The sequence below is a fragment of the Ictalurus punctatus genome, chromosome 12, assembly GCF_001660625.3.
Source record: "Ictalurus punctatus breed USDA103 chromosome 12, Coco_2.0, whole genome shotgun sequence".
In the NCBI taxonomy this organism is placed as follows: domain Eukaryota; kingdom Metazoa; phylum Chordata; class Actinopteri; order Siluriformes; family Ictaluridae; genus Ictalurus; species Ictalurus punctatus.
This window is the reverse complement of record NC_030427.2, coordinates 6928824-6943691: the sequence shown is the minus strand read 5'-3', so window position 1 is coordinate 6943691 and position 14868 is coordinate 6928824. Positions and strand designations below refer to the sequence as shown.

General features: G+C 39.1%; 2 protein-coding genes across 7 annotated transcripts in view; one reads left to right on the top strand and one right to left on the bottom strand.

Annotated features, from left to right (window-relative positions):
• stx16 (syntaxin 16) overlaps positions 1–9785 on the top strand; it is a 40691-nt gene extending 30906 nt beyond the window's left edge. For all 3 annotated transcript variants that reach the window (XM_053684265.1, XM_053684264.1, XM_053684263.1), the window contains one exon: positions 8360–9785. In XM_053684265.1, coding sequence (XP_053540240.1) covers positions 8360–8470 — 111 coding nt within the window. In that variant the 3' untranslated portion in view covers positions 8471–9785. The remainder of the gene's footprint in view (positions 1–8359) is intronic.
• gnas (GNAS complex locus) overlaps positions 1–14868 on the bottom strand; it is a 95231-nt gene that overhangs the window by 1715 nt on the left and 78648 nt on the right. For all 4 annotated transcript variants that reach the window (XM_053684260.1, XM_017481204.3, XM_053684261.1 and 1 more), the window contains 3 exons: positions 10254–10374; positions 9989–10119; positions 9797–9864 (listed from right to left, as the gene is read on the bottom strand). In XM_053684260.1, the coding sequence (XP_053540235.1) occupies positions 9797–9864; positions 9989–10119; positions 10254–10374 (320 nt within the window). The remainder of the gene's footprint in view (positions 1–9796; positions 9865–9988; positions 10120–10253; positions 10375–14868) is intronic.

Here is a 14868-nt window from a genome sequence, read left to right as displayed (position 1 = left end):
CTGCAGATGGTGTGCCATGTTATTTTAAGAAACAGGAGAAGATAGAAACCCCATTGAAATGTGAGGAACTGAGTTGTAATAACGTATAATGGCCTGTGAGCTTCACTATGCAAATGCAGATCATGGAATTTACAGTGTATATAATACCTATCTATGGTAGTTATGCAGGTAGCCACTGTTATGGCAGAAATAGATTGATTTTCTTCCCCCAAAAAACTAAAAACAAACAAAAAAAAACCTTTACGAGTACATATCACACCCTCAACTAAATGACATTAAGAGTGATTGTGTAACTTCAAAAAGTGGGGAGAACACTGATAAGTTCAGCTTTGGCTTCAGCTTTGCACCCTGACCCCCACCCAAAACCAAAGACTTGGGTAGTGGTAGGGAGCATAGTAGAGAGATCATGGAGAGGAGCAGATACCTCATCACTAGTGTAGAACGAGAGACATAGTTATTTATAAGAAATAAACTAGGAGCTTCATGCATGGTCTTTCACCCAAACTTCAGTTATTTCATAACTCCATATAGTGCCTAAAATTTATATCAGTTGAGGATATTTAGCATTTATTTTACTGAGGACAGCTTTATAGATTTTTGGCAGAATATCATGAGCTTAATTCTATAGACTCATGAGGAAACAGACAGCATAAAATGTAGCAGGAGTTTCAGTCTCAAGACTTTCCACTCACGAGATATCGATTGTCTGATATCTTTGTACTATTTTTTGGCCACAATCTTCAAAATGCTGAAGGCTTCAATCTGACTTGCTCTATGAACTTCCATACAGTGATTTTCAGTGCGGAAAAACAACAACAAAAAACTTTTGTGCTTTTCGGAGAAAATACGCTGTATGGCCAAAGGTTTGTGGACACCTAACCATCACAACCACATGCTTTTTGAACATCCTGTTTCAATTCCCGGAGCGTGGCTGTTGGGGTTTACCCATTCAGCCACAAGAGCATTACTGGGGTCAGACAATTATATCAGGCAAGAAGGCCTGGGGACAGTGAATACTCCAGTTCATCCTAAAGGTATTCAGTGTGGTTAAGGTTATGGCTCTGTGCAGGCCAATCGTGTTCTTCCACTCCACCTGTGGCAAACCATGTCTTCATTGACCTCGCTTTGTGCACAGGGGCATTGTTATGTTGGAACAAGTTTGGGCCTCTTAGTTCCAGTAAAAGGGAATCTTCATGCTACAGCATACAAAAACATTCTATACAATAGTATACTTCCAACTTTGTTGCAACAGTTTAGGGAAGGCCCACATATGGGTGTGATGGTCAGGTGTCCACAAATTTTTGGTCATATAGTGTCTGTGTCTAGCTATAGGATACAGGAATTGGTCTGTGGTATGCCATCTTCTATGTCAGTCAATATGCTCTTTCTTTGTCTGTGGGCATTTACTGGCTATGTTTGTTGATGAAGCATATCGGATACTCTAGCAGATGCTAGAGGTCTGCCTTGCAGAGACTTTTACCTAAGTAAAAGTCTCCCAGCTGGCTTCTAGGTATAGCTATTAACTATTGTCTATAGCTCATCTATTGATGGTTCTTTGTGGATATTGTTTGCAATCTATTAAAACACTGAGCACTGACATTGAAATGTATTTGTTCACTTTACATCGTCTGATGTGTAACATGCTTATGTTGCACATCAGACGATGTGAAGAAAGTGAACAAGTACATTTCAGATTTTTGTCCAAAGCATGTCTGTACATACTACATATACTTTAGCTTTAAAGTATTTGTAGTATGTACAGACATGCTTTGGACAAAAATCTCAAAGTTAGGGAGCAAGCTAACACTTCATGCTTGTTTGAAACCTGAAATTGATAATAATTGTATACTAATATTACTTAAGGATGTCGTTATTTCATATCATTTAGTCCCGGTCTACAGTTGATGCCCAAAGTTTATATACACCTAGGCTACATATATTCAATCTCATTTTTTCACAACTCCACACATTTCATGCTACCATACATTTCCTTTTCCTTTGGCAGGTCAATTAGAGGTACTATATCAGAATTCCCTTGGGTCAAAAGTTTGTAAAGATTGTCTCTTTAAAAAGTCTGAAAAATTCCACAAATTGATGTAATGATTTTTAGAAGTGTCTGATTGACCAATTATTACATTTAGGAGTTAATGGGAGCAGCGTGACTGTAAAATGGCCTATCTTTAGAGACTGTGCCTTTTTGACCTTGATACCATGGTAAAATCCAAGCAATTCAGCTAATGCCTCAAAAACAATTGTGGACTTTCCAGCAATTTCCAAACAACTGGAGGTAACAAGAGCATCTGTACAAACACCTATATGTAAATATAATATTCTTGGGATATCCAAATAGACACTTATGCAGTAAAAAGGCACTAATTAACTCCCAGAGATGAAGGAACTTTGGTTCGATAGGTTCAACTGAACCTCAAGACAACAACAAAAACAACTGGTGAAGAAGCCAGGGGCATCAGGTACCAAAGTATGCACATCATACATTAAGAGAGTCCTACATCGCCATGGCCTGGCTGTCATGCAAGGAAGATGCTCCCATTCTAAGACTAGCATAAAAAAAAGCCAGACTGAAGTTTGCAGGTGATCAGCCTTTTGGAGGAGTGTTCTCTGGTCAGAAACAGAAACTGTCTGCCCATAATAATGAGTGTTCTGTGAAGGAGTAAAATGGGTGAGAATCTGCAGAACACCATCCTAACTGTGAAGCATGTGGGTGGCAGCATCATGATGTCAGGGTGAAGGGACTGGTGCACTTAAGAAAATAGATAGAATCATGGGGAAGAATGATTATTTAGAAATACTGAAGCAACACCTGAAGACATCAGCCAGAAAGTTAAAACTTGATTGCAACTGGGTCTTCCATGAGGACAATGATCCTAAGCATACCTTCAAAGTAATAATATGCCTTAAAGACAACAACTGAAAGTGACCATCACAAATACCTGACCTGAATCCCATAGAAAATTTGTGTATTGAACTGAAAAACCATGTCTGAGCAAGAAGGCCCAAAAACCTAACTGACTCACACTAGTTTGTTCAGGAGAAATGGGCAAAAATTGTGGCAACATATCGTGAGAAGTTTGTGGAAGGCAATCCCAATATGATTCAAGTTCAAGCAATTAGCCGGAGCAAAAAGCTGAAATAAATCTGTCTCATAGCGACATTTTTGAAATGACTTCTTATGGAAATAAAGCAGATACCCAAATCGACTTAACACTGGAAATGTATGGTAACAGGAAATGTGTGGACTTGAAAAATTTAGTTTGAATGTCTTTAGCCTAGGTATATATAAACGTTTGGCCCCAACTTTACTTTATTTGTACAAGGTTATCAGTAGCATGCTAACTGAGGTAAATGAACCCTTATTCCTACTCTCTGATCCCATTTCTGCTCGTCAAATGTCTGTGAAACTTGTTCAGTTGTTGAATGTTTTTATGTTAATACAAATATTTACATGTTAAGAAATTTGCTGGAAATAAAAGCAGTTGAATGTTAGAGGACGTTTCTTTTTTTGTTGTGTTTATTTGGACAGTGTCAGTTTTAGTAATTTTGCCTCTCTATACCACCACAATGGATTTGAAATGAAGCAATCAAGATGTTATTGAAGTGTAGAGGTTCAACTTTAATTCAAGGAGTTTAACAAAAGTACTGCATTAGTGGTTTAGGAATTACAGCCATTTTTTCATACTTCACAGGCTCATAAGTAATTGGACAATTGACTGATAAGCAGTTTCATGGCCAGCTGTGGTCTGTTTCCTCGTTAATTCATGAAAAATTAAGGAGATAAAAGGTCTGGAGTTGATTCATTGTTCATGGGAACTTTCAAAATGCAGTCCAAAGAGGTATCGATGCAAGTGAACAGACCTATCAAAGAGATAGCAGAAACTTTAGGAGTGGCCAAATCAACAATTTGGTACATTCTTAAAAAGAAGGAATGCATTGGCAAGCTCAGCAACACCAAAAGGCCTGGAAGACCATGGAAGACAACTAAATCACAGAATTATTTCCTTGTAGAAGAAAACCCCCTTCACAACATCTAGTCAAGTCAAGTCAGGCACATCGTCAAAGTCTGCAATCAAGAGACACCTCATTGAATGTAAATACACATGCGTGGCTGTGGCTCAGATGGTAGAGCGGGTTGTCCACTAATCGTAAGGTTGGCAGTTCCGATTCCGATGGCGGTGGCGATTCCCAGCCCACATGCCGAATTGCAAGACACTGAACCATAAGTTGCTCCCGATTGCAAGTTAGCGCCTTGCATGGCAGCTCTGCTACCATTGGGGTGTGTGTGTGAATGGGTGAATAAGACGCAGTGTAAATTGCTTTGGAACCGCTAAAAAGCGCTATATAAGTGCAGACCAGACCATTTACATATGGTTAACCTCAAGATGCTTACCACTGGTAACACTGAAGAACAGAAAGGCCAGATTAGGCTTTGCTAAAAACCTCTAAAAAAGCCTGCCCAGTTCTGTATGCCTCAGCATACCACACCATCTTTCAAACTTGGTGGAGGACATGGCATGGGCTGCTAATGGAATTGGGACACTGCTGTTTATTTTCTGCTCAGATTCAGTCAAATACTGCAAAACAGATAGGATGATGCTTTACAGTATACAGTGCCCTCCACTAATATTGCCACCCTTGGTAAATATGAGCAAAGAAGGCTGTGAAAAATTGTCTTTATTGTTTAACTTTTTGATCTTTTGTTTAAAAAAATTCACAAACATACTCTGCTCTCATGGATATCAAACAATTGGAAATAAACACAGGTTTATCAAAAAAAAAAAAATCTTTGTTAAATATAGGTGTGCAACAATTATCGGCACCCTTTCAGTCAATACTTTGTGCTACCTCCCTTTGCCAAGATAACAGCTCTGAGTCTTCTCCTATAATACCTGATGAGGTTCAAGAATACATGGCAATGGTTCTGAAATCATACAAACTCTCTCCAGATCTTTAAATTTCCTGAATGAGCCTTTACATTTCCTGAATGAATCCTCCATACAGAATCTCTCCAGACTCTTCAAATTTTGATATCCATGCTGGTGGAGTCTCCTCTTCAGTTCACTCCACAGGTTTTCTATGGGGTTCAGGTCAGGGGACTGGGATGGCCATGGCAGGACCTTGATTTTGTGGTCAGTAAACCATTTTTGCGTTGATTTTGATGATGTTTTGGATCATTGTCCTGCTGGAAGATCCAACCACGGCCCATTTGAATCTTTCTGGCAGAGGCAGTCAGGTTTTCATTTAATATCTGTTGATATTTGATAGATTCCATGATGCCATGTATCCTAACAAAATGTCCCGGTCCTCTGGCAGAAAAACAGACCGAAAACATTAAGCAGCCATTACCATATCTGGGCATGAGGTACTTTTCCATCTGGCTACCTCTCTGTGTGTGCCAAAACCACCTCTATTGTTTATGGCCAAAAAGCTTTATTTTGGTTTCATAGACCCCGACCCCATTTGAAGTTCCAGTAGTGTCTGCACACTGAAGATTCTTGAATTTGTTTTTGGATGAGAGTAGAGACTTTTTTCTTTAAGCCCTTCCAAAAAACTTGTGGTGATGTAGGTGACATCGGATTGTAGTTTTGGAGACTTTCTGACCCCAAGACGTTAACTAACTTCTACAATTCTCCAGCTGTGATCCTTGGAGATTTTTTGGCTGCTTGAACCTTCTTCTTCACGGTGTGTTGAGACGATATAGACACACGTCCTCTTCCAGGTTGATTCATGATATTTCCTGTTGACTGGAACTTCTTAATTATTGCCCTGATGGTGGAAACGGGTATTTTCAATGCTTGTGCTATTTTCTTATAGCCATTTCTCATTTTGTGAAGCTCAAAAACCTTTTGCTGCACATCACAGCTATATTCCTTGGTCTTATTCATTGTTATGAATGACTAACGGAATTTGGCCTAGGTGTTACCTCATATTTATACACCCGTGAGACAGGAAGTCATGGTTGAACAATTTCCTGTTCCTAGTCACCCAGATGTACTAAAAAAAATGTAAAATATCAATGGGAAAATACTTCAGTTATATTTTTATCATATGAATTAATAGGGGTGCCAATAATTGTTGCACACATATATTTAATAAAGCTCTTTTTTTTATAAACCTGTGTTGTGTTTGCAATTGTGATATCCATTGGAGCAAAGTTTTTTTGTCAATTTTTTAAACAAAATATCAAAAGGTTAAACAATATAGACAATTTTCACAGCCTTCTTTGCTCATATTTACCAAGGGTGTCAATATTAGTGGAGGACACTGTAGATGGATAATGACCCAAAACATACTGCGAGACGTTTAGCAACCCAAGCACGTCTTAAGGCAAATAAAAGGAATGTTCTTTTATGGCCGAGTCAATCACCTTTCCTCAACCCAAATGAGCATGCTTTTCAAGGCAAAAGGCAGAAAGACCCACAAACAAGCAGCTACTGAAGTGACAGTAATGGCCTGGCAAATTAACAGGGAGTCACTGACTGCAAAGAATTCTAATATTTATGATTGTTAGGTTGTCCAATTACTTTTGACCTTGTAAAAATCGAAGGACTTTGTAACAGGTAATGCAATTTTTTAAAACCTCGAGTTAAAGCTTAAAGTCTACACTTCAATATAGATTGCTTCATTTCAAATCCACAATTGCGTCACTGTCCAAATACTTATGGACCTCTGTATGTGCAGTGCATCCGGAAAGTATTCACAGCACTTCACTTTTCCCACATTTTGCTATGTTACAGCCTTATTCCAAAATGGATTAAATTCATTATTTTCCTCAAAATTCTACAAACAATACCCCATAATGACAATATGAAAGAAGTTTGTTTGAAATCTTTGCAAATTTATTAAAAGTAAAAAACAAAAAAAAACACATGTACATAAGTATTCACAGCCTTTGCTCAATACTTTGTTGCCACTGAAAAACATCCCCACAGCATGATGCTGCCACCACCATGCTTCACTGTAGGGATGGTATTGGCCAGGTGATGACTGGTGCCTGGTTTCCTCCAGACATGATGCTTGCCATTCAGGCCAAAGAGTTCAATCTTTGTTTCACCATGGTCTGAGAGTCCTCCAGGTGCCTTTTGGCAAACTCCAGGTGGACTGTCATGTGCCTTTTACTGAGGAGTGGCTTCCGTCTGGCCACTCTACCATTCAGGCCTGATTTATGAAGTTCTGCAGAGATGGTTGTTCTTCTGGAAGGTTCTCCTCTCTCCACAGAGACACGCTGGAGCTCTGTCAGAGTGACCATCGGTTTTTTCGTCACCTCCCTGTCTAAGGCCCTTCTCCCCCGGTCGCTCAGTTTGGGCGGTCAGCTCTAGGAAGAGTCCTGCTGGTTCCAGACTTCTTCCATTTACGGATGATGGAGGCCACTGTGCTCATTGGGACCTTCAATGCTGCAGAAATGTTTCTGTGCCCTTCCCCAGATCTGTGCCTCGATACAATCCTGTCTCGGAGGTCTCCAGACAATTCCTTGGACTTCATGGCTTGGTTTGTGCTCTAACATGCATTGTTAACTGTGGGACCTTATATAGTCAGGTGTGTGCCTTTCCAAATCATGTCCAATCCGCTGAATTGACGACAGGTGGACTCCAATCAAGTTGTAGAAACATCTCAAGGATGATCAGTGGAAACAGGATGCACCTGAGCTCAATTTTGAGAGTCATGGGAAAGGCTGTGAATACTTATGTACAAGTGCTTTTTTTGTTTTTTATTTTTAATAAATTTGCAAAGATTTCAAACAAACTTCTTTCATGTTGTCATTATGGGGTATTGTTTGTAGAATTTTGAGGAAAATAATTAATTTAATCCATTTTGGAATAAGGCTGTAACAACAAAATGTGGGAAAAGTGAAGCGCTGTGAATACTTTCCGGATGCACTGTGTGTGTGTGTAATATATAATATATATACACACACACACAGCGTGGGGGAAATAAGTATCGAATGCGTTAATATTTTAGTCAGTAAATATATTTCCAATGAGGTTATTCACATGAAATTTTGACCAGACTTTGGTATAAACTCAAGACATCCACACATATAAAGAAATCCAAACATTAAAGTCCATAAATGAAGTTGTGTGTAATAAAGTGGATTGACACAGGAAAAAAAGTATTTGACACGCTAACTAAAATGTATTTAATACTTAGTGGAGAAGCCTTTGTTTGTAATGACGCTTCAAGATGCTTCCTGAAATTAAGAAATTAATGTTCTGCAGTATTCAGGTGTGATTTTGGTCCGTTCTTCTAAACATATTGTCTTTAAATCTTGTTCAGTTGGATTCGAGTCAGGTGATTGACCGGGCCATTCTAACACCTTCATTTTTTTTCTCTGAAACCATTTCAGAGTTTCCTTTGCTGTATGCTTTGGATCGTTGTCCTGCTGGAAGTCCACCCACGTCTCATCTTCATCATCCTGGTGGATGGCAGCAGATTCTTCTCAAGAATCTTCCAGTAAAGGGCTCTATTCATCGTTCCTTCAGTTATATGAGGTCTGCCAGTACCATGTGATGAAAAACAGCCCCACACCATGATGCTTCACCTCCAAACTTCACTGTTGGTGTAGTGTTTTTAGGGTGATGTGCAGTGACATTTCTTCTCCAAACATGGTGTGTAGTATGACAGCCAAAAAATTTAATTTTGCTCTCGTCTGACCAGACTACACTCTCCCAGTATTTCATAGGCTTGTCCAAATTATTTGTAGTCAACTTTAAACTAGCTTCGACATGCCTTTTCTTTAGTAATGGAGTCTTGCGGGTGAGCGTGAGCAGTGGAGTGCATTGCCTATTGTTTTCTCTGTGACGATGGCACCTGCTGCCTCCAAGTGTTTCTGGAGCTCTTTCCGAGTGGTCCTTGGCTCTTGGGCTCCTCTTCTGACTATTCTTCTGACTCCCTGTCAGAAATCTTGTGAGGAGCTCCTGTGCGTGGCCGGATGATGACAGTGATGTTGCTTCCACTTGTGGATAATGACCCCAATGGTGCTTATTGGAGGATTCAGAAGTTTTGAAATATTTCTGTATCCGATTCCATCAATATGTTTCGCAACAATAAGGCTGCGAAGGTCTTGGGAGAGCTCTGTGCTTTTACCCATCATGAGATGTTTCTTGTGTTACACTTTTGTAACGAAAAGCTTTTTATATACCATAAATTTACTAACCCAGCTGATATTAATTTGCACAGATAGGGGGTATAATTACTTATGGATTTCAGCTGGTTCCTTGCCTTAGCTTGCCTTGGAGAACTGCTTTTTCTTAGCATGTTCAATACTTTTTTTCCTGTGTCATTCCACTTTATTACACATAACTTTATTTATGGACTTTAATGTTGTGACTTCTTTATAGTTGCAGATTTCTTGAGTTAATACTGATGTCTGGTGAAAACTTCATGTGAATAACATCAGTGGAAATATATTTACTGAAAAAAATGCTGATGTGTTCAAAACTTATTTCCCCCACTGTATACACTAACACACACACACACACACACACACACACACACACACACACACACACAAATACATATATAGGGGAATGTGTTGGGCTGGGATTGTTTCCAAATGAGATACTCATAGAATCCTTGAACCTCCACAGAGCAATATTAGTCCACAGAACATTAGTCGATATAACCTATGGAATATAGAATGTATAAAAGCAAGTTCTCTGTGATCAAAAGTATATGACCAACTGAGGAAAAACATTTAAATTAAAATCTGTGTGCGTGTGTGTATATGCATAGTGGAGTAGCAGTGTGTTCATGCTGTATTAGAGCAGCTGAATCCACTCACCAGGAACTCATCCCGGATGAAATATTTTGCTCTTGTAACTCGAGGGTCCTCCCCAAGTTCAGGTGTAGCTAGAAACAGAAAACGTTTAGCAGGAAATGCACAATGCATTTTGGGTATTTTATGCATTTGCGGAAGAGAAAAAAAAGAGAAGGAACAAGAGACAGTCAAATGTAGTGTGTGGTTTTTACTGACCATCATCTGGTGTAGTGTAGCGTGAAAACTCTGGGAAATACTCCTCTATTTTCGATTTTCCAGCCAGAACCTTCTCGGCTAGCAGGTCTTGCTTATTTAGGAAAAGAATAACAGAAATGGTTCGAAGCCATCTGGAGATGGTAGGGTTGGTGGGGTGAAAATGTAAAAAAGAATTGTCAATGCAAAGGAGATAAGATACAACCACATATTATTATCAAACAGATTTTCATAAATGAAGACTAATAAAAACAACAATATGCCCTACCTATTGTTCCATATGTTCTTGAACAGGTTCAATGCCTCCTGTAGACGGTTGGTTTGATTGTCTTCTCGGATGACCATATTGTAGCTACTGCTGGCCACCACAAATATAATGGCAGTCACATCTACAACCACACAGATATTAAATCACACAGCAATCCACAATAATCAGCTCCACACTAAAGGCATGACAGGTTTTGCTGTATTTGGAAAATAGTATACATCTTTAGACAATTAGTCATTTAGAAAATAATGAATGGCATGGAAAAGATTACATTAAAGATTACAAGAAATGTGTGAAATGTGTCATGTGTTTACTTCTAAATACATACTTATTTAGGAGCACTAAATAATAAACTCTATATATAATATCCTGATCATATATACTGGCATCATTAAGCGTTTGTGGTATGTCTGTCATTACAATTACAATGATTACAAATTACTTTCAGTCGCCTTCCTAAGGAAAATGATAAAATGCTATATGATTAACACAACACAGAGGAACTGGAAAAAACTCGTTCATCAACCTTGCTTACACATAGTTTGGTGCATAAACTGTGCCTATGAATATTTGTACACATCAAATGTGATTTATCAAGTCCTTCTTGTGTGTCAGGACGTGTGTACTCATGCACTCATTATGAGGGCCTCCCATCTTGGTTATTATCAATTGTATCGGCATAACTGACAGCGTAATTATTGATTTCATTGCACACAAGAAGGTGCAACCAGGTAACAGGTGATATCCTATAACACGCACATCTGAAGATTGGCTGGAATGATTCATTGCTTGAAGATGTGGCACACTCAGAATTGCAATGTGTTTTTAAGAAGCAGGAACCTCTTTGCTGAGAGTGATGTGTGGCTCATCAGTCGATTTCTATTGCCCAGTGCAATTTTAGTTGATCTCGGTTTTAGGGCTTTTAGCCACATTTCAATGAGAAATTGGAGACAGGTCTGGCATTTCCCAACCTTGAGCTGAATAATGTCGTCATACAAGACATATATGACGTACATTACATTTACAAACATGGCAACAGAAAAGACCACACTAATAATGAGGGATTTACACACCATAAGAGTATTTAGAAATGTAACTGGGGCAATAGAATGTACACATGCAGCCATAAAATCTAAAACAAGCCATTTTGGTTTCATTCTACTTCATGCAACTGTATCTTTATTGGTATTCATCTTCCTAGACCTTTTAACATGCTCCATGTCATCTTCAACAAGCACTGCCACGAGTAGGCTACTGGGCCTTTTAATGGTAAGTTGTTTGGAGGCGTTTCTTTAAGCAAATGCATGTGGCTGTGCATGAGCAGAGCATTTTAGAAGATTATTATTATTTATTATTAAGATGATTATTATTATTAGATTATGTGCGAGATTATTCAACGCCCAATAAATCATAAATGCCAATTCCCTTTTGCACTCTGGTAGTTCTTATGTGCACAAATTCAAAGCTTCTTGTTAAATGAGCTGAATTTATTTAGACAGTTGCCTCCAAAAGTATTGGAACAGTAAGGCCAATTCTTTTGTTTTTGCTATACACTGAAGACATTTGCATTTGCAATCAAAAATTGGTTTGTTTGAACCCACCCAAGTGATCAAAAATATTGGAACATGTGACGACAGCTGTTACTTGTTGCTTAGGTGTGCTCTGTTAAATTGATTGTTTAAACAATTAATAGCTCTGAATGTGTATGCATCACAATCCCCCATTTGAATAAGACTTCAAGAGCAGTCTTATTTTCTCCCTGGTCATGGTCAATTCCCCTCTTTCACATCAGTCAGCTCTCCCCTTTCACACGACAGCTATCAACCAAGATTTTTATTTGTCATATATACAGTTATATACAGTATAAAACTTGCAGTGAAATGAAAACCTGGCCTATTTCTCTTTAGACTGAGCATTAAATACTACAACCCAATTCCAAAAAAGTTGCGCCAGTATGAAAAATAGTAATAAAACCAAAGACTGATTTGTACATGTACTTTGACTTGTATTTAATCAAAAAACGTATAAAGACAAGGTATTTGATGTTTTACCTGATCAACTACATAGTTTTTTGAAGGTAAACATTTATTTTTAAATCGATGCATGCAGCATGTTCCAAAAAAGTTGTGACGGGGCAGTTTGGGACTAATAGTGATATGGCAAGTTGAAATAAGAAAGTGATGTGAAAAAGGTGAGGCAATCATCTAATCGTAGTATATAAGGAACCTCCAAAACAGGCCTAGTTCTTCAAGAGCAAGGATGGGTCGAGGCTCTGTTATAATAATCCAACCCCTTCTACAGTGCACAATATAATTAAAAGATTCAGGGAATCTGGTCAAATCTCTGTGTGTAAAGGGGAAGGCCAAAAACCACTTCTGAATGCACGTGATCTCCGCACCCTCAGACGTCACGGTCTTAAAAAACCATTGTGAACCTGTAATGGATATCCTGACACGAGAATACTTTTATAAACCTTTGTCATGTCAACACCTTTCGCCGCTGCATCCACAGATGCAAGTTAAAGCTTTACTATGTAAAGCAGAAGCCATACATCAACACTGTCCAGAAGTGCCGCCGACTTCTCTGGGCTTGGTCTCATCTGAGAAGGACAGTAGCACAGTGGAATCATGTTTTATGGTCTGATGACTCGACATTTCAAATAGTTTTTGGAAAAAACAACCGTCGTGTTCTCCGGGCCAAAGAGTAAAAGGACCATCCAAGCTGTTATCAGTATCAGGTCCAAAAGCCAGCGTCTGTCATGGTATGGGGGTGTGTCAGTGCCCATGGCATGGGTAACTTGCACATCTGGGAGGACACCATTAATGCAGAAAGAAATGTGTGCATTTTGGAGTAACATATGCTGCCATCCAGACGTCGTCTTTTCCAGGGACGTCCCTGCATTTTCCAGCAGAACAACGGCAAACTACATTCTGCAAGAATTACAAGCGAATAGATTCGTAAGCAGAGTGTGGGTGCTAGCATGGCCTGCCTGCAGTCCTGCAGCCAAAATAAGGCAACGAAGGCCCTGTACAGCTGTGCAGCTGAAGAAAAGCATAACGGATTAACGGGGGAAATTCCACTTGCTAAACTTCACCAACTGGTGTCTTCAGTGCCCAAATGCTTAATAAGTGTTATTAAAAGAAAAGTTGATGTTACCCAGTGGTAAACAGTCACAACTTTTTTGGAGTGTGTTGCAGTGTTGCATCAGATTTGAAATGAGAGTATATTTTCAAAAATAAATCAAATTCACAAAGTAAAACATCAAATAATGTGTTAATAATGTGTTTTCAATATAGTACAGGGTGAATTTAACTTTCACAGGGTGTAATGACTTTTTGTTTGTTCTTTTGCATTTTCCATACTGTCCCAACTTTTTTATTACGTTAAAATAAAAAAATTATAAATCAGATATTAACAAGAAATAAGAACTAATAAGAAATAAGAAATATGAAATGTATGTACAGGAATGTGCAAAAAGGTGTACAAAATAAGCAGGGAATGTAAAAATAATGGATGTATAAAATATGCAGTATGTTACATGTAGTAACAATACAAAGTACAAAGTGTAGTGTGGAATGTCAGTTGAGTGCAGAGTGACTGTAGAGTCCTCTGATCCTAAGGGATCTGTATGGTGGACATGTCTGTGTTGAGGACTCTGATGGCCTGAGGGAAGACGCTCCTCCTGAGCCTGTACTGCATTGCCTTGTGTAGATGTCAGGCAGAAAGCGGAGAGAACACCTGGAAATGCGCTCAGCTAAGCACACCACTCTCTGCTTTGAGGTCCTGAGTTGAGCAGTTTCTGTACCACACTGAAGTGCACTGAGTCAGTAAACTTCCTCTAGCCTCAGTACAAAAAGTTTTCAGGACTGCTGGAGAGACCCTGAATTTCCTCAGCAGTCTCAGATGGTACAACCGTTGTTTGACTTTGTTCACCTGAGCTTGAATGTGATGAGTCCAGGTCAGGTCCTCAGACATGCCCATATAGCAGATGGACTTGGGCCGAATGTGGCCTCAAGAAGGCACTGCTTCATGGCATGCATCTTGTCAGCCAAGTGGGTGGGTGGTGTGTGTCCCACTCACATAGGCCTTGGGCCATGTGTGGCAATGATGGCACTGCAAATGTGACAGCAGACAACGTTTGGGCCGATTGTGGTGTGATTTAGAATCAGATTCCAATTCTGGACATGAATTTACAGTCCTGCTATGTACAAGCCAAGATTCTCTCATGCTCTCTCTCTCTTTCACACACACACACACACACACACACACACACACACTTTTTCATGATTTTAAAATGTGTTTATCTTTGAATTAGAAAGTAGCTTTCATTTACTGATTTATAGGGTCAGTGAAAATAAGGTGTGTCCAGATTAAAAAAGGAGAAATAATTTAAACAGAACTAGTTTTATGTGCCAAGTTCTCAGAAATGTAATTCAAGAAATTTCCATAAGGTTTCCCACACAACCTGAACATAACATGCATTTTTCATAACAAGACTGTCATATCACAGCAAACCAATGACTACATTTCCCATACTGCACGACCTACAAACATGGCCGGCATGGATTGCAATTCCCAGAACACTCACATTCATTCTAATCACACACGCCTGCAT